The 24605-nt window shown below is 26.4% G+C and overlaps 1 protein-coding gene across 4 annotated transcripts in view; it reads left to right on the forward strand.

The window, feature by feature from the left end:
- The window catches only part of LOC107455009 (F-box/LRR-repeat protein 2), a 36863-nt gene that overhangs the window by 3207 nt on the left and 9051 nt on the right, over positions 1-24605 (forward strand). For all 4 annotated transcript variants that reach the window (XM_016072401.4, XM_043042102.2, XM_043042107.2 and 1 more), the window contains 12 exons: positions 4987-5054; positions 5531-5585; positions 7096-7170; positions 9240-9334; positions 12036-12104; positions 13402-13497; positions 16207-16333; positions 18107-18181; positions 20535-20665; positions 22177-22237; positions 22348-22392; positions 23406-23462. In XM_016072401.4, the coding sequence (XP_015927887.1) occupies positions 4987-5054; positions 5531-5585; positions 7096-7170; positions 9240-9334; positions 12036-12104; positions 13402-13497; positions 16207-16333; positions 18107-18181; positions 20535-20665; positions 22177-22237; positions 22348-22392; positions 23406-23462 (954 nt within the window). The remainder of the gene's footprint in view (positions 1-4986; positions 5055-5530; positions 5586-7095; positions 7171-9239; positions 9335-12035; positions 12105-13401; positions 13498-16206; positions 16334-18106; positions 18182-20534; positions 20666-22176; positions 22238-22347; positions 22393-23405; positions 23463-24605) is intronic.

Genomic DNA, 24605 nt, shown 5'->3' on the forward strand with positions numbered 1-24605 from the left:
TTAAACCTAAATGCCTCCTCCCTTCGATAAATACTTTTTGTGTTCTTCCTTAAATTCTACAAGATGTCTAGCACATATGGCATTCAGCCTACTCTGCTTGTCTCTGGCTCGGTATCTTGTAACTTTTAATCTTGTCGGCTCAGTGTCCTTAAGGTCTCTGCCATATATATTATTTTTATAACCTTCGTTAAACAGCAGACCTAATTTTGGGTTTACGACTAATGTTCAGGTCCGTAGCCTTGTAATTTTTAATCCAATCCAGAAGACAAGGGAACTCCTGGATCAAGCATTGGGTGAAACTTGCCTATGTGGAGAACTTTTTGATGGAACTAACCTGCATTTGAGTTACATGGAGTGGAAAGCCATAAAAACCTTCCATGGTTTGCTTGGCCTCAAGGGGACTCTAATGCAAGATCCGTCTACCACTGCAAATATTTTACGCCAGCACTGTGAGACGAGTGCAGAATTGCATTGACCAGCAATCGCTGGGATTTGAATGTGGTTCACCTCATTGGAAGAAGAATGCTCTGTCCCCTAACCCACCCTGGTTTTGCCATATGTATTCTTTTGTCTATTCAGTTTTTTCTGCAGTCAGGAGCAGAAACATGTTATATCAAGATTTTCTTCAGACATGGCCACTCTATCTATTTACTTCCTCTTCACTAGTTTGCTTTTATTTATTTTTCGGTGGAACTTCAAATATCTATTATGAAACACCTCTAGTTCAGCTGTGTCTAATCTTTTTAAACATCATACTTCTGCACCATACAACAACACTGTTCTGATTTTCAATACACTGTTTTTAGTTAAGTTTAAAGCACCTCCAAAATTTTTTGAATGATGTTCTTGTCTTGGTGATTCTAGTTTTAATATTCATCTCTGTTATTTCCTCTAAATTTTTTGATAAAACTTTAATGCACTATTCTTTATTATTGAGCCTCTAAACAATTAATAATTTAAACAGTTGCAAACATGCATTTTGTTTCTTACTCTCTTTGAAAGGAAATATGATCTTGATTTTTCATTTCTTCTATATAAATTCCAAAAATGGAAGAAAACTAGTTAGTCATAAAAATGGTTTAGCTGCTAAGCTAATAACTATATCAATTCTCCAAGACCAATAACATATCTATCAGATGATTTTCCTATTATGTTTTATTCAACTTGAATAATTGGCTAATTGACTGAGCAGTTATAGAAAAAGAAGTAACACTACTTCTTCTGTGTATTTGTCTAATACCAATTAATTATCTATAAAGTTTCTAATTAAGCGCAAACATAGCAAGTTGGTTTAAAGATAATAGCAATTAACACTGTGTCATTAGTTGGGCATCCCCATTCAAGAAATGGCTATTACTTCCTTTTCTTATTGTTGGCATAAAATATATCCAAGTGAAAGCAGATAATTATTTGTCCATTACGTTTGAAATATTTTTTTATCGCTGAACATTGGAAATAGTTCATGTGATGAAAATATGAGCTGATTTCACATAAAATTCCTTCAGAGAAGACAAATTGTTCAGATTCTTGCAAGTTTGTTTTCTACTAGATTAAAATTCTTACAATATGGAGATTTATATAAACTATTTCATGTGAATTGGTTGTTTATCAAGATCAGTGATATAAAAATTACTCACCTCTAGCTATAATTTGTTTTGTTTTTTTATAAACGACAAATATTTGCAATTTTTGAAATTTTAATTGAAAAAGTCGTTAGACTAGAATAGCAATAGCATACATGTCTTTGGAATTAATAGTAATAGAATCTGCAAACATAACAAAGTTTTTTAAACTTAAAAAAGTAATTTCTTAAATAATTTATTTCAGGTACCAAAACTGTGATCTTAGTTCTATTTTTTTTTTCTTTCATTAACTTGTGGGGTTAGGCTATTGACAGTGTCAACCATCATCTATCTAAAGGTACCTACCTTCAGATAGAATCGAGTTAACATGGCTTATATACTAGTGGATTGGAATCGAATAACAGTTGTAGCTATGCTACAATACTCCCCCACCAGAATTTTATGTGGGCTAGAATTTGATGAATGGATATCACTAGTTGAGATTCATTGCTATTTTGTGAGACAATGGGAGAGCTGTATTAAGATTACCAGGCTTTGAGTGCTAGTGGTGAGAACTGTATTAAAATCATTGGACTTAGAACACTAGTCTTGATCACAGTTGTGTGTGGTCTCTTTTATGTTGCAATTAGCAGTCAAATGTGTACAGACCCTGTTGTGTATGATTGGGACGGAATAGAAACAGCACAAGGCGTATGATGTCGCAGTCACAAATAGCAAGTCAACTGTTTACGGTGTTCCATCCATCAAACTCATATCGAAGTGGGCGTTTCTGTTGAGATAAGTTTGTCCAGATCACCAATGTTGGGATATACTACCAACAATGTCAACCTGTCATCTATCTAAATGTACCTCCAGATAGAATCGAGTTAATATGTCTTATATACTATTGGATTGGAATTGAATAATTGTAGTGGTACCTACACTAGGAATTTAAAGTCTATAGATTGATATTTCTGTGTGTAGCATGTATGTGATATTAATAATTTATTTTATATAGTGTGACCTTAATAACAGACTTAATTTAGAGGTTATAGCTGTCCCATATAACAGTTTAAATGGATTCTAATATAGTTAAATAACTTTTTTCATTTAAAAACTAACCTTAACTGCTGGGAACATAATCTACCTCATGTATCTCTTTTGAATAATTAATTATTCAGTCACGCAAGATATTTATGTATTATATGCACTAAATAATTATAATTTAAAAACTGTGCACTAAGTAAATATTTTTTATTTAGTATTTATTTTATTTTATTTTTATTTAAAATTAACTCAAAATACGTTTAATGTTATTTTATATATCAAAAAAAGAATTTATCTAAAATAATAGGAATATCTATTAATCCATGACTTGCTTTTTTTTCACCGGTTCTAAATAATCATGCTAAAATTTTGGCCTGCTGAAAATCTGTATTCTATGAGTTTATTCAAGTTTATTGAATTTTAAAGTTTTAAACATTAAAATTGTTTTGTAATTTGTATTATTTCACTCTTATTTGAGAACTTTATTTTATAAAAACGTAATTATGGTTGTAATTATGTGTTTTAGTGTAAAATACTTAGTTGATAATAATTTACATTTGTCATTGTTATTTGTGCTTCTTTGTCTTTCAAAATTTCAGTTTGATTTTCATAGCAATAAATTTTGAAAATGTTAGTTATAGATAATGTTTTGTTTAAAGCCTCTAAAAACCTAACAAATCGTGTATAAAGTTCATGCCTTGCAACTGAAATTAGATTACTAAATTCTTTTAACTGGTTGATCAAATCAAACTTCTACTGCTGTATTCCTTAGAATGTTCGTGTTTACATTTGCACTCATAGATTCCTTTCACTGCTGCTTGCTTTATCATCTGAATGCTTCACAGAATTTGTGAATAAGCACAATAGTTTTGCATCACCATTAACCAATTATAAAGTTTAACTGAATTTATAGATATTTGTCACTAGAGGTCAGAAATCCTTATATTAAATTTTATATTATCAATTTTAAAGTAATCAGGGTTTTAATTTTGTTAAAACTATTATTTAATTATATGTTTTATTTAAATGTTTAAGTATATTTGCATGCATAACATAAATAATGCATTTTTTTTAAATATAATTGAGCAAGAAATAACATTAAAGAAACTTCACAATTCCTTAAAACTTATGTAAAATTAATAAATTTTTTTTTCATTAGTTTTCACTTAATTTCTCATTTACTAAATCTGTTTTGACCAATACTTTACTACTGTAACAAAAAAATAGTATTTTTTCATAAGTTTATAAGGAGTTAAGGGGTTTTAATACTGAGTCTTCCCTAATAATTAATTCATTAAGTGATTTATTTGTTCCCTAACCTCTTAAAAGAAGTTTTTTGAGATTTCTTTTTTCTTCCATATTAATTTTTATTTCTTCATTTAAAACTAATTTCTGTAATACTTTGTTTTTTAATGTAGTAGATGTAGTTAGTAATAGTCCTGAATCCCCTTTAACTAGATCAAATCAGAACTGCTTAAAAGTTTAACAGTTGTATTTTTATTATTTAAAAAATTTTTTGATAAATTTACTTTAGTAACAAAGTTGGGGAGCACAACCTGCAGCTTGAAAGCCAGATTCCACCCTCAAATGGCAGCCCACTGCCTTGCAATCAAAAATTGAATAGAAAAACTTCACAACTAGCATTAGAAAATATAAAACTTTTTTTTTCAAACTAATCTTAAAAAAGAAAAAGAATCAATCTTTAGGTATTTTGATTTTTTTAAATAACTAGTCATTAATAAAAGCATCTTCAAAACAAAAATATTTCAACTTTTTATTTAAAACTTAAAGATATAAAGAATTTGTAGAAAATCACACCACTGCTGTAATTTAATTTTTCTTAAGCTAAACAATGTTTTTAAAATACAAAACTTTAAATTTTATTTTGAAATTTTTTTTGATTTAAAAATATTATTCACATACTTTGTCTATTAATTTTTAAGACAAATTGAAATTGCTCTTTTTTTATACTAAATAATAGTTATGATTATTATCTATTGATTTAAACTCTAAATTCCTCTGTGAGCCAAAAGGAAAAAAAAAATTATTTTTACTTACACCTTATATTAACATTGCAATATTTTTTGTTTTTAAATTTATTATCTTTCAAATCTTTGCTCTAATAAATTCGTTTTACTTATTTAATTTCTTGGTTTTATTTTTATTACATTTTAAAAAATACAACCAGGCTTATATTTTTTTATTTATTATTTTCTTCTTATATTATCTTAAAATTATATTTTTTATTTTAAATAATGCTACTTTTACTATTTGTTTTTACTTCATTTTAATGCTTTAATTTTCATCATATATTTTTCATAATTGATTTTTTAATAGCTTTTAATATTGTTAATTGAAATTTGTACATTGCCTTTAGATTTGCAAAGTTCTGTCTGAAGAAGACGCCATCATTAATAGAAAACTACCCAAAGAACTTTTGCTGAGGCAAGGCCATTAAAATTATTTAAATTTCTTTGTTGTTTTTCTCTAATTTTTACTATTTTTGTTTTATGTTTGTTGTACTTACTGAAGAATCAATTTTAACTTTATAAGTAGCATCACAAATGTCAGCTAATTATGTATTTGGTATATATGGTTCGCATAAATGCAAAAGAGTTTAAAAATTATTGAAAAAATTAAATATGACAAAGGGGAATTCAAGGGACGCAGAAAAAGAGAAAAGTAGCTAGCTGTTTTGTAAACGCAAATGATAAAATTAATTGCTTCTGATGTACAATATCGGATGTGAACTATTTTGTAAAATTTTGTGTAGAATTTCTTCTAAATAGCATCAATACCATATACATTAATTTTTGACAGACTTGATGCAAAATAAATAAAATACTAATGGTATAAACAGTTCAGACTAAAAATTTCTTATGTATATATTTTTCGGTATTATATTTTTATTTCATTTGCAGGATATTTTCATATCTAGATGTAGTATCATTATGTCGATGTGCTCAAGTTTCAAAGGTACATGATATTTAATAAAATCTGTCTAGTTAAATTGCATTAAATTAAAATTATTTAAATTATTTCCTTTGATAAATTTATATAATTAGCTTCCCACATTAACAATGAATATAAATTAATCATTAGGTTTAGAAGTTTTATTTTTGTATAGAAAGTTTATGCATAATTTTCAAAAGTGGTGACACGACTGTATTCTGTTTTGATTTTATAGCTTGCATTATGATATATTAATGAACTCTTCTATCCATGTGACATTTCCTCACTGAATCTTAAATATTGATATGGGAATACTGAGGCGCATATATTGCATAATGTCTTTTTAATGGTGTTCTAGTGTTAAACTTTACTTTTCTACAGTTTTGTAGCAAATTGTTGTTTTTTCTAACTTCATTATGTTATTTTATTAAAACAATATATATTTAATATTAAATGTTTTTATGTACTTTAGTGAGGTTATTTTAAGAAAAGTCATGCTATGATTTTTAAGTGGCTTTTACTAGATCCTCTGTTATTTAAATAATACTGTCTTTATGCCCTCTTTTTTTTTCAAAGTCTGCTTTTTAACAAAATATTTAATTTGAAATTGATATTTTTTAAATTGATCTAATTAATAAATTGTTTCTTATTTGCTTAGATTCATTTAAGTTCCATGACCTCAGAATGTTCTATGAATCTCCCCACCTTTTTATTTTTCAAATGAGTTGTGTAACTGAAATATGTTAATTTATCCAATTACAGTACAATAATTTCATTTCTTTTGAAGGACTTCATTATTGAAAACAAAATTTGATTTATCCTAGGGTGAATTTTAATTTTTTACAGTGATTTCTTTACTTCAGCTTGATAAATCAAAATAACATTTGTGTATCGGTGGTAAGTGCATTATGTTTCAAATTTTAAAATTTTTCTTGCGAGCAAGTTGACATGCTTTCTCAGCAATTGAATATTTTTTCTATTGCCTAAATTTCATTAAAAAATTAGCATAGTGTATCTTTTATCTTCTATACGCTTACAAATATTTATGAACTTATTTATTTAGCTCTAATAATTACTGTGAAATTAAGAGAGCGAAAAAAAACAAATAATTAAAAATTACTTTTTAATTTAAATTATGTTTTTAAACCCTTTTTCTAATTATTTTTTTTTTATAATTTTAAATTACATACGATGCATCAAAAGCCACAATTGTTCTATTTGGTATGTTGTAAAAGTGTGATTTGTGAGGAAGATTTATTTTCAAAAGATGCCATATTCATATTTATTTATTAACCACTAAAGCTTATTTTCTATTTTGTGGTGTGAGTTTTCTAAGAGTTTGGAATTAAGGATATCACATCTCTATATTCCACTATATTAAAATAATGTATTTCTTCGATTAATTATCTAATCCAATAGGAATTATTTTTTTCCAACATTTTTTTAACTTTGCATCTTGTAATTTAATTTTACATTTATGCATTTCAAAAATTTGTCCATTAAATTTGTAATTCTCCTTATTTACAACTTCTAGGCTTGGAATATACTTGCACTAGATGGCAGCAACTGGCAGAGAATCGACCTGTTTAACTTTCAAACTGATATTGAAGTATATTTTCTTTTTTTATTAATAATAAAACAATGTTGCTATGAACAAAGTAGTCCTTTAACTCTTTCAGCTAACAAATTTTCTTATCTAAAATCCACGATTTAAAATTTTAAAAAGATGTTTTTATAGCCATTATATTTATAAAAATTACTTCAAGCTGATTATAAGTGCATTGTATTGCTTACACATAAGTATAAGTAATGCTTGCGTTTTAAGTCTGACTAGCACCCATTAGAGGTTTTGGGATCCTATTGCATAATTAGCATGCAAAGCTTCATAGTCTAGAAATTGGGTATTTATTTCATTTCTTCTTTTGACACATATTATTTAAATTTACAAAATTTCTCATTATCCAAAATTTTGATATTTTTAAAAGATAATTTTATATCCAATATATTTATAAAAAACTACATTGAAAATTATAAGCACATTATATGGTTTACACATTAGCTTAAGTAAAGCTCTCCTTTTTAATTCTTACAAGTTGCGATTGGTGATTTGACATCCAGTTTCAAAATTTCCATGAATCTTGTTATTTTTCTATTTATTGCATGATTAACATAGGGAGCTGCATAATCTTTAAGTTGGTAAATATTTTTCTTCTTGTTTTGAAAAATACGATACATATTAGTGAGATATTTCAGCCAAAGATCTTATTTTTTATTTTAACACATCATTATTTACTTTTTAATGAAACATCCATTATATTGCTAGTTTTACCCAAGTGATGTACAAAATATTAATCAGAATTAAAATTGCGTATGTAAAAAAATTATTTTTTACTTTATCTTTAATATACACTGAAGAATCGATAGTTTAATTCTCAATTGTTCAAGTTTCCCATAAGATCAAACTTGTGAAATAAAGATCAGTCTTGTTCCCAAATAATGACCAACGCATGCACAACAAGTGGAAGGATTACTATGTTTTGTTTTACTATGACTAAACATTAAACAATGATAATGTGTGTTAAACACTGAAACATGTAAATAGTTTGTTTAAACAAAAAAATAGTAGACAATTATTTTAAATTACAATTAACCTGATGCAGTAATATAATGAATATTGTAACTTGGTGTGATTCAGAAAATGTACCCTAATCATCTAATGTAAGTAAACTTCCTTTAAATATATTTTTAAATTAAATACTGAAACTTAAAAATTGCTTTGTTTCCATTTATTTAAATATTTATTGAATTTTAATTCCTCCTTGAATTATCGAGACTCTATTGTAGCTATATTTTAACACTCTCAGGATTCATATTAACAGAATTTAAATAAACTTCTTTAACACCGTTTTGAGAATTCTTCCTACATCATTTCAAATTAACAAGGTTATACAATGTTATTTATAAACATATATTACAATATTATGTAGTGCTTTTAAATCTTGCCAAATTTTAGAAAAATCAGATAGGAGTTATAGAAGCTTCCCAGAATGCATTTTTTTCTATGTACCTCTAATGTTATTTTTTCTATTTTTTTTATTAGTTTTAAATTTAATAAAGTTACTTGTAAGTATTAGGCATGTAAAAAAATTTTTTGTTAATCTCAAGAATCCTTTGTATTGGCTTAGCAGTGTTCTTCAATAAACACTGCTTCTTTTAAATGACTATTTCTTCAATAACTCTAAATTTACATGACCATTTGATTAATAACTTTTTTGTTAAAATGTATCTAAGCTAATCAAAAATTAATTTTAGCGTTTGAGAAAACAACTTGTGACTAAAGTTTTTATTGTAAATTTGATTTTCGTACAATATTTTTCTTTGTTTTTTTAAGAAAAATATCGTACTGCTTTTGTTAAGATTCATCTAAAGCTAATGAAAAGTTAATTTTAGCGTTTGAGAAAACAACTTGTGACTAAAATTTTTATTGAAAATTTGATTTTAGTGCAATGTTTTTCTTTGTTTTTTTTTTTTAAGAAAAATATTGTTCTAAGTCTAAATTTTTTTTTTAAAGAGTAATAATTATTTTTTAGGATATGTGCTACTAATAATTGTTCTGCCATTGCATTTCTTTTAAGTTTAATTAAGACAATTCATAATCTACGACAATTTTGGTTTTAGGGAATTGTTGTGGAAAACATTTCAAAACGATGTGGAGGCTTCTTAAAGAAGTTAAGCTTGAGAGGTTGTCAAAGTGTAGAAGATGCAGCTCTTAAGTATGTTTCAGAAACATTTGTATCTGTTTTTGCTTTATAACTTTAAATTAACAACTTTAGCTCAACATTTGAATTTGTAAGGTTCAATTGTTATATTATTTCTTAAAATGATATACCATCTATATTGAACATGTAACTCTATAATGTAGAATTTCCTTTCAATGTAAAAGATTTAATTATAAGAAAAGCATGTTAGGACTATGCTAGAATTTTCATAAAGGGGATCATAGGTATATTTCAAAGAAATGCACTAACTACAGTTGAACCCTGATATGAACTTTGATAACACACTTATTTGTGATCATGAAAGCATCTGAATTCCGCACTCATTTGATCATAGAAACTAAATTCTTTTGTAATTTTTGCTGGATTTTGATTTCACAAACTATTTTTTAACTACAAACTGTTTTTTATCTAATTTGTTTCACCTTTTCATTCATTTTTTTTTTAAATTTCAGTTTAGTTTTTAAAACATTGAACCAACCAAAGCAATACAATACGTTTACTACTATAATTTTATAATGACTGTTTATTACGTGGGTTGTTAACAATTTTTATTAATAAATAAAATGAAAAACATTTCCATATCTTTACTTAATTTTGCTTATGCCTCTGGGGAGAATATAATGAAAGGAATGTGTTATGTCATAAATATTATGATTTAAATTTAAAAATCTTTTGTTAATATATAAGTCCTGCTACTGGCTATCGACTTTCTCTTATGTATTACTAATAAATTTTAGAGAAAAACATTTCTTGATGTAATATTTTGATAATAATATTTAAAAAACATAAAAATGTTATGCCATAATACATTTTTTTTAATAATATTTTATCAGCACAGTAAGCATATGTGTAAGATCATTGACATATCACAATTTTTTTCTAAAATAATTCGTTGAAACTATAACTATTTTTTTTTGTGGAAAAAAATAAATAAAAACCAATTAGTAGAAGTTCTAGAAATTTTTTGGAATTTTGTCATATTTGTTATTGATGTATAATTATTTTAAAGTTCTTTTAATACCAATGGTAAAATCTTGCTAAAATAGTTTCTTCTATTTTCTTTTTATGATTAAAGAAACTTACAAATAAAGGAACAGGGATTTTCTTGCAGAAAAAGCCTTATAATATTGATTATTTATGCAAAAACCTGGGAACATTCTATAAGGAAAAAAAATGGAAAATATTTATTTTTAGTATTCAGGCAGGTTTATTTGGAATTTGTTGCAGTTATTTTGTTTCATTTGAAATACTTTTAGAGAAGGATAAAGATTTCTCTATCAAGTGAACATTAATACTCAAAATATGCACTGTGAGTAAATTTATTATATGTTCACTCAATTTAAAATTAATCATCGACTCTACTTGCAAGCATTTTTGCTTCAAACTGTTTTCCTCATCTAAGTGTGCATTCAGCAAATATATTTATTGAACTGATAGAAGATAATTTTATTTTTATATTTTATAACCAGCATTGAACAACCAACTCAATTCTGATTTGGTGTTCAACTCCGTAGCTTTGTAATTTTGAACCCAATCTGGAACACACAGGAACTCTTGGATCAAGTATTAGGAGAAATTTGCCTTCGTGGAGGACTTTTTGATGGAACTAACCCACGTTTGTGTAACATGGTGAGGAAAACCATGAAAACCTCCCACAGTTAGCCTGATGGTAAGGGGACTCTAACTCATGATCCGTCTACCACTGAAGATATTTAATGTCAACATTGTGGTCCATGCAGTATTCATATCAATCACGCACCCTTGGGATTTGAAACTGGGCCTCTCATTGGGAGGTGAATGCCTAAGCTTCTGATCCCCTGATATAAGATAATTGAAAGCAGCCTATTATTTATAAACTGATAGACAATAATTAAAAAGAGCATACTATTTTATTTTTTAATATGTGTAAGATCTTGTAATCTTGTTTGAAGAAAAAACATGTACTTTTCATAAACAAGTCACAAGGTTTCTTTTAAGTTTTATTTAGTATCTTATGACAAATTATTTACGAAAAAGGTTTCCCCAATTAGAGTTTTGGGGTTTGGCCAAAGTTCGGTTTAGCTTTGCTAGCAGTTACATCATGAAAAAAGCCATGCATTTTCGATGGATCCCGCTATTTAACCAAGGATTCTGAAAGGGAATTGATTGCAAGAATGTCCTTAACTTAATCAAATGTCATTCAATCGTGAAAATTTATAGATCTTGATTTTATCAAAAACATGGCATCATTCATTCTATAGGGAATTTTTGGGATCTTCTTAATGAGTATTTTTATAACAATTATTACCCATCAATGTCAGAAAATAGGCTTTAATTGGCATCTTGACTTTTTATGGCTCTTTGTGAAAAACAATTTCTGTTTTAAAATTAATGAGATGATCTAATTTTATTTATGAATTAATATAGATAGACTTGTATGATACTTTCTATATTACACACATATATATATCTATACTATACAGATTTTGGATCTATATTCCTAGATATTTTGGATCTATGGAACAGTCATAATTTTCTATTTCATGAACAACCTTTACTTTTCAGTAATATTTTTTCAATAAATCCCATTTTTTATGTGCAGATCAATTTACTTCTTTAATAATAATATTTGAAGTATTCTTTTCAATGATTATATTTTATTAACTTTTATGCAATTAAATCTTGTATCATATTTTAAATAATGGTACTTTTGTAGGACTTTTGCACAAAATTGTAATCACATTGAGGAACTGAACTTAAATGATTGCAAGAAGTTAACTGACAGGTATGTTAATTTTGCATAATATATTAATTTTACAATAAATGAAGTTTCCTTTCATTTTAATTATTAAATGGACTATATTATTAAAATATACTGTAAGTAAGTAAACAATTTTGCTTTGTTATTTACTTGTAATTTTAAAAGGTTAATGTTATTTAAAATAACTTTTCTTTGAAATGTGAATTACTTTTAAAAAGTTTTTCATTTAAAACCTCATAAAGGATTTGAATAAAATATTATTCTTTTTTATCTTACACTTTAAAGACTAACTAAGCAATTTACTTTGCCTGGGGTTTCAACTGTTTTATAATTTATGTATTATACTAGTTTTTATTTCGAAACTGAAAACGAAATTTGTGATGAGATTATTTACAAGGCTACCGATTTCTATTTAATCAGTAAGTAATCGAATAAAAACTAACCATATATGTATAATTACATTATTGTGCTTTGGAATAAGATTTTATTTTCCGTATCTCCCATATTAATCTATGGAGAATCATATGATTTATTAATTGGATAATATTTTGGAATGTTTCATTAAATAATACTAATAATAATCGTTAAGATAGTAATAATATTACATGTATATGTATAATATTATACATATAATATTACATATAATATATTTATATTATATAATAGTGTACATAATAATATAGTAATTATATAATNTAATCGAATAAAAACTAACCATATATGTATAATTACATTATTGTGCTTTGGAATAAGATTTTATTTTCCGTATCTCCCATATTAATCTTTGGAGAATTATATGATTTATTAATTGAATAATATTTTGGAATGTTTCATTAAATACTACTAATAATAATCATTAAGATAGTAATAATATTACATGTATATGTATAATATTATACACATAATATTACATATAATATATTTATATTATATAATAGTGTACATAATAATATAGTAATTATATAATTACAGTATTTTATCATTAAATGAAATCTAATTAATATTTTGGCATGTTTCATGAAATATTATCTTATTCTGCTTTAATGCGATTTTTTTAATTTTGCCAAGATTTATCAAAGCTACTACAGCTAAAAATAAATATTAAAAATACTTGATCTTTTTATAAATAGTTAATATTAGAAAAAACGCAATTGAGTTTTTCTTAATTTTTCATTAACTTTGAATTTACTACTGTCAAAAAAAAATTTCTAAATTTATTTATGTTTCCAAATTCAGTTTAAAAATCAATGTTTACTTAGTCTTTTTTTCTTTTTTTTGCTTTCTTTTTCAAAATAGTTTACTAACGTATTTCTTTCTTCAGTACTTGTCAGCATCTAAGTAAGTTTTGCCCAAAACTGCTTCATCTAGATATAGGATCATGTTCTCAGATGACTGATGCATCCCTCAAAGCCATTGGGTTTGTATTAATTTTTTTCTAGTTCCCTTTAAATTTTTCTCTTTTCGAAAATTTTTTCATCCAGTGGTTTCCAATTTTTTTTCGGGTATGGAACTCTAAAAGATCGAACTTCTTTTTGCGGAACACCCGGCTTTACAAAAAAAATTCATAAGCAACTGTGAATATACAGTAGAAAACTGATTATCCAGAATGATGGAGCTCATTGCTATCCCCAATGTCTGAATTTGATGGCTTTATTGTATGTTGTATTAAAAAATTATTTAAATACAACTTAACTAAATTTCTATTTAACATTTATAGAAATGTCTGTTTTGGTATTCTAATTAAAGATTTGTAATTTTACTTCACTTTTTTTATTTTATTATATTTATAGAGTAAAGCATAGCGATATAATTTTCTTGCAATTTTCCTACCACCTTCTGTTAGCTAATATTTCTCTCTTGTCGGAACGAGAAACTAAATCATTATTATTTTCTACAAAGTTATATTGGAAAATACATAAAAATAGAAAAATTTCACCTTCAATTCTTTAAATATAATTGAATTCAGTATAACTTCAAAATTCTTAATGCTTGGGGGTTTGAAAAATCAGGATTTTGGGAAATTCCGGATTTTAGGTATTTTATTTTTGGTAAATTAATAGAGAAGCCTAAGTTACAGGCACAAAATTATTAACAAATGCTTGATTCCATTGTAAACCCACATGATCTATTGCTCTTTTTTTTATAGTTATTCTTTAAATCTCTGCATTGTTTTTCTTAAATCCCAGTATTTTAATACATCATTATGACCCATCAAATATCAGGAGATGCAATTGAGTTATCTTTTTCTCAATTTTCAAAAATTAAAATTGTAAATTTGCAGCGTTTTGCTATGCGTTTTTTTTTTTTTTTTACAGCTATTCCAGCGTGTTTCAATTTAGTTTTAAAAATGCTGATGTATTCAATAGAATGCTATCACATTACACGAATTTTGAATTCACGGTTTTTCAGTTGTTAATCCAACTGTTGTTACGGATTTCCATTTTGTTTTTAAAACCCTGATATTAATGCATAATTTCAGCACATAAAATTCAAGTCACGATTATAAGTCTATTTTTTACAATATATTATATTTGAGATGATTTCACCACAACTGCATTGTCTGATTGACCATTTTTTCAGCTACTGACTTTTTTTCAAAATCTGGACATTTTTAATACAACAATACTACTGAGAGAATCATAGACTTTTTGAAATCCTGTTGTTTTTAATGAAACAGCAGTATTAAGACAATCGCATTGAATAGACACCCCATGAATTCATCATAAATTCACTTTGTTTTATTGATCTTTCTTTAACAGTTATTGTTACAGATTCCCAGATCTTCAGTCTATTTTTTTAAAAGCAGTCTAATTAAGGTACATGAATTTATGAATCTTACCTCTAATTTAAAATTGTAATAACTAACAGGTATTTAACTTTTCCCCATTACATGTTGAAAAAGTAGGGATTTCAGAGCTTTCTGGATTTTAGAATTCCAGATTTTCGAGTTTATACTGAACTTGAAAATAAAACTCATATTAAGTAATGCCTGACACTTCTCTGATTTTTTTTAAGGTTTTACCTTAAAAATCATGTAAACATTAGTGAATATTAATAAATCCATGCAAGTCAGCAAAGTTTTATTTACATTTATTCAATGTAAGTACTTAAATTTAATTATTTTTTATGGTTTTCTTCTTTTTTTAAAGTGTGAATGAAATGCATAAGTATCATAAGTTAAGATTTAAATTGTAAACTGGCTTTACAGCTTTTCAGTGTGGGTGAAAATAAAATAAAAACATGTCTTTTCCTATCTGCGCACCTGGAAAATCATGAATTTCTGTATTGAACAAAATTTGTCATGAAATGTTATGATTTTAACTGTTTTTTTAAAGAAAATCATGGAAAGTCATGGATTTAGGTCGCTGAAAAATCTAATTTTAAAATGGAATTTTAAAATGTTGGTGCGTTTCATGATGTTCTGAATATCAGAATTTTTAATGAAATCCCCACTCACAGTCATATTTTATTAAAATATAAAATGCTTTTATCATGTTCTTTAAAAGTTATGGTGTTCTTTCAAAAAATGAAAGAAAAAACATCATTTCTAGAGCAAATTATCTATTAAACTTCTGTGATTTCAGAGCTTTTGTTATTATTTATTTTTTATTTTATCAATTTAAAATTCTAGCTGAAGCAAGCCAGTCGTTGGCGAATTTTTGTTTAATTCCGAAATGAGACAGAAAAATCGGGAGTATTTCTTGCCTTTCAGATGAACAAAAAAAGTATCTTTAGAATATAATTCTGCAAAAAAAAAAAATTTTGCTTTTGTATTTTTTCAGCTATTTTATTGCTTCAACTCTTTGTTTACTCTGTTTTTTTAAATTTAAAATCTTTAAATATCACGATGCAGAGTATAACAGTTTTGGTTATACCTATCATTTCAATTTATGTTATTATAGTGTTTGTTTTTTTAAATTCCTTGATGTGTTTTTGTCGGAAAAAATAGTAACTTCATTAAGTCATAAAAAATTCTAGAAATTAGTCATGAAAAGTCATGAATTTGAAAATCTAAAATGTAGCAGATACCCTGAACATAGTAAAAACTTGTGACTTGTTTTACATAGTATAAACTTGCAACCAATATTTTATTTATATAAATTTTTTTTAATTATTTTTATTTTAGGGAAGGATGTCCGAATATGGAGCATGTCAATTTTTCATGGTGCGACCAAGTCTCAATGGCTGGAGTAGAAGCATTAGCTCAGGGATGTCGAAAATTAAAAGTTTTTCTTTGTAAAGGTTGTTCCTTGGTGAGTTTAAACTTCATAAAATATTTATTTTGACCACAAATTTACCTATCTTATTATATTGAATAGAAAAATTAGTTTAATAAGTAAGATTTCTATTAATGTTTACTTGTTTGAAAATGTTTGTAGTTTTTATTTTCCTTGAACCATTTCATGGTACTTTGAACACCATGAGGGGTTTGTGTTATTCATGAAAGCACAGTTGTCACAATCCTAATTTGTTAGGTGTTTTTTCCCTTTACCTTTTTGACAAACCTGTTTCTAGAACTATTTGACACTTTCAATATAATTATTTTTTTTTTCTATTTATTTTGCATTCCTAATTTCTTCAATTTTATTCTTTATTCAGTTTAATCCAGGTCTAGGATATTAAAAGTGACCTATATGACTATACATTATCTGCTTATCAAACAATATAGAAGTTAATCTTAATGGTTTTTCATCTATAATATGTTAATAATAAGAATAGTCGCTAGTAATTTTAAATTAAGTTTTAAATGCTATAAAATTATATAATATAGCAAAAAAGTAAAACTTTTGTATATATATCAATGAATATACATTTCTAATTTTGTATCTGATAAAATTAAATATTCATTCAGTAATAAAAGGGGTTGGCTTTCTAACTAAATTTTAAACTATTAAATTGTACCACTTCATCTGTCTTAGAATAATTGTCCTCTGCCCAAGTTTTGTGTAGATAGCTCATAATGTAACTTATTTGAACTTGATTTGATTATTTATAAAAAATATAGATGTGGAAGGGGTGAATTTAATAAATAAAAGGGATTAATTACATATAATTTTGTTTGTTACTTTAGTGAAAATAAAAAAATTCACTTAGCTTCTCATTAGATGTATAGTAACAGTCAATATCTAGTATTTCACCCTTGTCTATCTAGTAACTGGGATTGTTGTTCATTGCTTATTGCATTTCGTCTTTCCCAGACTGTGATCACAAAAGATTATGATGGCTTGAAAAATCTTTTTAAATGCTCTTAAAAATTGGGGGGAGGGAACCTTTAAAACATTAAAATATATGTTTAAAATAAAAAATATTAAAAAGCTCTTTTTTTTCTTCTCAAACACTATTATTAATCTAATACAATATTTCTTGCTCAACATAAATTTGTTTTTAAATGTGTCGATTTTGAGAAATGAGGATACAATTTTTATTTAAGTTTAAAATAAATGTTAGATGTTAAAATAACAGAGGAAAAGGATTGATACATAGACTTAATTTTTTTATTATCATATATTAACATTTATATCATAATATATTGACATTTTATTATTATATATTTTTTATTGTTCTATTACAATGCAAATAAAAAAAAATACTTTTAACCCACAAAAAAATGCCTTTCAAGAGGAAAGGAGGCCAAAAATGTAATTGTCATCAAAATATGGGTCTTAACGACCCTACCTGTAATCAGTACCTAAATATAGAAATAGCAAAATAATTAAAAAATTGTATTTTAAGTGTTTAAAATCAGATTACAAAAAAAACAAAATAGTACTATGAAAAGCAAAATAGTTCTATGACTTAAAAATATATATACATAAATTGTGTTAAATTATTGACAGAAATATATCTCCAGGTATCTTTTGCCGCTACTTAGTATTTCCTTTCTAATAGCAATGTTAGTCAGGGTTTCATTGCTATTTCCCAGTAGTAATATAAGTATTATAATGTTAGTAGTATAAATATTTACCTGAAATGAAGAGAATGGCAAGTGGAAACTGAAGTTGTCTAATTGTAATGTATATTTTTAGATTGGGGATGATGCTATTAAGGAGTTAACAAAATTTTGTCCAGATCTTCAAGTTATTAACTTATTAGGGTGCAATGTAAGTATATTATTTTTTATTTGCCATGGGTTTTATTTTTCATCCTAAATTTTAAGAGTTTTTTTTTTTCTTTTAAATATTTTTGCGTTTATTAAATTAATTTGGACAATGCTGTGCAGAAAGAAACTTCATTAATAAATAAGTTTCTTTGTAAGTTTTTTATTTTATTTTTCAAATCTCAATTAAATGCAATGAAATTCTTCATTTTTTTCTGTTGATGAAAAAATTTAACTGCCATGCATTTTAATGCAGTAAAATAAATAAATTATATATATTCTGAATAATAAAGTTAAGTGGTTCTTGCAATTTCATTAATAGTTTTAAGTTGTAAAAACTTGATAATATTAATGTGTATTCATACATACATAATACAGTAAAACCTCTTGGGAGAGACCTATCTCTGTTCCACTGTATGATGATCGATAATGGAGGTTGGTCTTTCTTAGGGGTTACCTTTATTGACTTCAAAATGTAATCAAATGTGCATGATTTTTTACCAGCGATTTATTTTTACTAAGTGTCATTTTCTTGATGTGAAAACGTCCCTTGTGTTGACATCATGAAAAGCAGATTGATGAACAAAATTTAGCTTCAATAAAAATTACCCCTACTGATATAATTATTCGTAAAAACAAATTTACCAATTATGAATGATAGAACTAATTTAAATAAATAAGCAATAATGTTTTTGTCAAGGTTTGAATTTAATTTTATGTTATAAAAAGCTGTTTGTTTGAGATCCTTAGTTTTTTTTTTTTTTAATAACTTTTTTTTTCTAATTTAACTTTCAACTCTAAAAATAAATCATTGATAACATCGTTTTTAGTACAGTCTGACTGCAACATCAGGTTGCGGATCTCTTTCAGAGATAGATAAAAAGAGCCAAACACAAATATTTTTAGTCTACTTATTTTATCTGTTAATATTTTTTGTCTTGAAGTTTTTTTTTGTGTGTGTGTTTCCTTATTTGACTTTTTCCGGAGCTCAGTTTTTTTTTTTTTGCGGAGACTTGCCTAGTCACTAGGAAGTGTTTTAATGGTCTCTCCTAAGATTTTTCTTCACAAAAAGTCTCTGGAAAAAATTCTGTGCCTCTCTAAAGTGGTTGTAAATAGAGGAGGTCACTACACAGAGGTGGTCTTCCCTGGAGGTTTTGCTATATATATATATATATATATATATATATGGTAATTACAGAATGGTAATGTACGTTTCCCAAATTTTTTTGAGAAAATATTTAATATGTTCTTAGTACATAAACATTTCATATCAGTAAAAAACAGGTTGTAAATATAGTTAAAAGCCTTATTTTAAGCAAAAACGAAACTTAGTGAAGTAACATTCCCTCAAGATATTACCCAATACAACGTTTAATTTTATATTTGCACAATAATGGATAATTTAACACCCTAACTAACAATTATGAAAAATAACAGCAACTTTTTTCTCCTAATAAAAATGAGTGAAAAAAGTATTTTTAGTTCCGCTCTACTTTACATTGCTTTTATATTTAATATCAGAAAAAAACATTTTTGATTTGCTATAGGGAATAATAATGCCAATCAAAGTATGGTTCTCAATGTTTAACCATGACACAGTGTAGTTTTGGTAAGAGCTGACAAAGTGTTATTGAAAAATTATAAAAGAAAAGAATTTACAGTATAATAAAATAATCTTTAAGAACTGTGTCAAAAACTGAAGGAAAAAAAACCCATTCATATGTTCTAAACAATCTAAATAATATCGAAATGTGGAATATTTTACCAATTAGCAACTTTCCAAATTTATACAACTAAGCAATCAGATACTGTTGGACGTGGAACAACGTATGTATTTAAACAAATGCTTTATATTTTGAAAGTATTACAATCAAAACATCATTCAAGATTAACTGATATACAATATCAGTTAATCTTGATGATACGTCCTCAAGAATGGTTAATTTGATGTATGTACTTCTCGATCTACTTTTAAGGTTCAGCTTGGGGGTAAAAACACTAAATGGCCAACTGAAGACATAGATCGACACAAAAATTTTCTTTGGTTATTTCTCAATGTGCAATACATTTCGCTGCAAGACTATACTGCTGATATTCTACAAAATGTGTGATGCCCTGGAGGATAACTGGGAATTGACAACTGTTCAATAAAGTTTTTCCTTTGTTAAAAAATGTTTGTGGTTACTTGCAACCCAATCTAATTGTACGTTTCGCTGCAAGGTTATACTGTGGATATTCCACGAAATGTGTGATGCCCTGGAGGATAACTAGGAATTAACCACTGTTCAATAAAGCTTTTCCTCTGTTAAAAAATGTTTGTGGTTAGTCATAAATATTGACTATTTATTTTCTTTCAGAGTATTACTGATGAATCTGTGCAATATATCAGCCAAAGGTGTCCTAAAGTTTACTATTTGTGTCTTTCTAATTGTGCTCATCTCACTGATACCTCTCTGATAGCCTTGGGACAAGGCTGTCACTATCTCAAGTCAGTATTTTCTTATAACTATTCTAATGTTAATATCATAATCACACATTTCTTAAATAACATCTATTGATTGTCCTGTTTTACTATATTGTTAGCAATTATGTTTTTCAATTTTTTATGCTAACTTTTAAGTATAGATTTATGTATAACAATTACACAAAGAGGTAAGTTTGTGTTTCTCTCTTATACCTCCAGAACTATAGTCTTGAAATCTTGACAGTAGCTTGGGACAACTAAGGACAAATTTAGCAGTTGTTTTTTAAATTTTTTATGTTAACATTCTTCGAGTATAGAGTTTTCTAGTGTAATAAAGCAAAGAGTTCAGTGTGTGTCTCTCTCTCTCTTAACTCCAGATCTGTTTGCATTGGTCCTGAAATTGGAACAGTGGCTGCTAGAGATAAATTTAGCCCTCTATCCTAAAATCCATTTGAACTTTTCGATTAGTTTGTTTGATAGATCTGTTTGGAAAATTGAATTTTCTCATTGGTTAAGAGTTAGCTACTATTTTTAATTAAATTTCAGATGATTTTATTTTTTTAAGTTTTTTAAAGATAATATTAGTGGAGTTAGCTATCTTACAGCTCTATTTTATTCTGAAAATGAGATAACTGCAAGTTTTTTGATATTCAATTATTTTTTATTTGTTATGTCAAGTACACTAAGTGATCAATTTGAACACGGTAGCATAAGCAGGCTACCTTCATTAGAGTATTTCTTAAGTTATCTTGCCTTCATTAGAGCATTTCTTAAGTTATCTGAAACCATGTGTTTATTTTGTTAATAGTTATGCTTTTAAAATGTGTTTCTATATAACTAAATAACTTAAAATCAATGGAATTTGAATTTAAAAAAATGTACTAATAAGCAAAATTGCGGATAAATGATACTAATTTGTATGAGAGAAACATTTAAAATCGTCATGCTATTATTGGGCTAATTATGCATTGTTAATTTTGGTAATCTGCACTACCAGTATTAGGGTAATTGTTACCATTTTAATACATACCTAAAACAGTAATACAAGAACAAAGTGTTATATTAATGCATTTAGTACCTATTAAAACTTCATCAATAATATATAGTTTTAGTATAGATCCTATTAAAATAGGTTTCTAAATGTTTTCATAGGTCTCTAAAAGTATAAGTACAGGAGTAAAGTGCTTGATTGTGATAATTTTTTAAAATCATGATTTGATCTTGAGCATTATGCCACATATTGTAGAATGTTGCTGTTAATCTTTATTTTGATAGGATGAACTTCTAAAGACTTGTTTTGCTTATTCTAATATTGTTATGTCACCTTAAGGGCAAAAAATAATAAAAACTAACAAAAAAGAATTATTTCAGCTTCATTAATTAACTTTTCAGTTTTGTGCTTGATTTTGTTCTGTACTGATTTTTTAATTATTGTCTTCTCTTTTTTTTAACCTCATGTGAATCCAATGTTATTCTTATTTGGTATAAAATATCATATTGGAGTCTGATTTGGAATCTTTCTAACTTCCTTACAGAACATTAGAGGTAGCTGGTTGCTCTCAATTCACTGACGGCGGATTCCAAGCTCTTGCTAAAGTAAGAAAAGTATATGTTTTCATTCAGTTACTTAGATATTTTTTTTATGTAAAATTTTCTTATTTATTATTTCTAAATTTGAAAATGATTTATTTTTATGCCTCTTCTAGAATTGCCACTTTTTAGAAAAAATGGATTTAGAAGAGTGTGTTTTGGTATGTATATTTCAACTTCAAATTTCCTGTCATGCTTTAAAGAAGAATATATTTTAAATAAAAAAAGAGCTGTTTATATGCAGCTTTCAGTATGTTTGAGGGGTTCAGTCACCATATTTAAGATCTTTGATCTTTTGAATCTATTATGTATCCTTGTTGCATACTTTTCTTAAGGGTACACGTCAAGTTGAACTTAAATATACTCTCTAAACTTAAAATAACGTTTTTAGCAACCAACTAATTGTTACCACTATTGGAAATTATTGTTTGTATTTAGTATTTCATCAATTCCTTTGATAAATGGGTTTGTAATTCGATTAAATATTTGAATTTTGAATATATGTTAACTATAATAAACCAATTCCAACTGCCTTTAAAAAGAGAAAAATTCTCTATACGAATTATTATTTTAGTAAAAACTGCAACCAGTACTCTAATAATTCTACTAAAAGTAATTTACTATTCATTAATATGCAGTGAAATACCTAGGCAAACATCAATTATTTTGTGTTAACTTTTCTGGTGTAAATATACTTGCTAGTATAAAAATCACCAAAATTGTGTCATTATTCAGAACATTTTCTTCTTTAATTTAGAAAAGGATTACATTAAATCATCATTAGAAAAACACGTGAAAAAAGACCTACAGACGAGATTGAAATATCCAATTCAAACATAAATAGAAAAAAAATTGAGACTTTTCATTGATTGGATATTGCTATACATTTTTTTCTCTTTTTTTTTCGTTTAACCTTAAGTTCTGGAGAAAAAGAATTAAAACTTCAGATGTTTTGGAAATCTCAACTCATTTTTTTACTTAAGAAACCAAATTTTAATTCAAAATCATTTTTTATTTGTTTTGGGAAAATTTCTTAACCTTTCTAACTTCTTTAAGAAACCAAATTTTAATTCAAGTCATTTTTTATTTGTTTTAGGAAAATTTCTTAACCTTTCTATTAAATCTTAATTAACTCTGCAAAAAATTCATCATTAATAAGTTTTTTTTCTTTTAGATTACGGACAATACACTTTGCTATCTTGCAGCTGGCTGCCCACGGTTACAAAAATTAGTAAGTATTTTTATTATCTACAAAAAATATAGTTATCTTTGTGATGTTAGGAAGATAAGAAACAACTAAATTAGTTAAAGCAAGCAATTTCAAAGAGCAGTCTTTTATTTTGGTATGACCGTTTGTGCCAAGACGCAGTATGAAGAAAAAATAAAAAATATCAACTAAATTGCTACTAGTAGTCAATGCAGGAACAACTTTGTCATAGAGACATTTCTACATTATCCCACAGAAATAGTGTCTTTTTTTAGCTTCTAATTAAATAATATGAAAAGCAATATGATAAACTAGAATAATTTCAATAAACAATCTATTGTTTTTGAGCCATCAACAAGTGCATCATTTGTGACAAAACACAAAATGAAGAAAAAAAATACAAAAGCAACTGAGTTGCAACGAGTAGTTAATGAAGGAAAATCTTTATCAATAAACTGAAAACATTGTAGAACAATTATTGTTTTTCAAACTTATCCATTTGTGCTTATTACATGGCTTCTACAGTATTTTAACCTTGTTTGAGTTCAGTATGTTTTTCTCCTTTGTATTGGGTTATAAATTATCAAAATAATCAAAGTATCTAAATTGTTTTCTTAAAAACAATTTTTTTTTTTTGTATCTTTAAGTTTATTTAGTGTGAACAGTGTGTTTAATAACCATATTATTATTTAGTTACATATGATAAATATGTATAAAGATTGAAGACCATAGAGGATGAAGCAGGCAAAATAAATATATATGTGTATTTGTCAATCAAGGGGGAACAAAACATGAATTGGCCACATATGGGCATGCTTAATGTAAATGTATTATTTTTGCTTTAATTTTAATATAATTATTCCACACCAGTTGTAAATTTGCTGGTATAATTTTTATTTCAAATTCATAAGTGATAAATGAAATAAGTTTCAGAATAATTAGTATTGTCTTTTAATAAATCTGCAATAAAATTGTTTGTACATTAATTTCTTTCTTGATATGTTTAGAATTTAGGATTTTATAACTTTCACATTTATCTGTCAGGTGAATGTAATTTATTCTTAATTGATGACAAGAGTTATATTGTCCAAATAACACTGTTAATAATAAAAATAAGAAATGTCAATCTTGCACTGCACGCAGTCTATAGGTCTAGTCCCTCGGAAT

The sequence above is a fragment of the Parasteatoda tepidariorum genome, chromosome 8 (assembly GCF_043381705.1).
Source record: "Parasteatoda tepidariorum isolate YZ-2023 chromosome 8, CAS_Ptep_4.0, whole genome shotgun sequence".
Classification (NCBI taxonomy): Eukaryota; Metazoa; Arthropoda; class Arachnida; order Araneae; family Theridiidae; genus Parasteatoda; species Parasteatoda tepidariorum.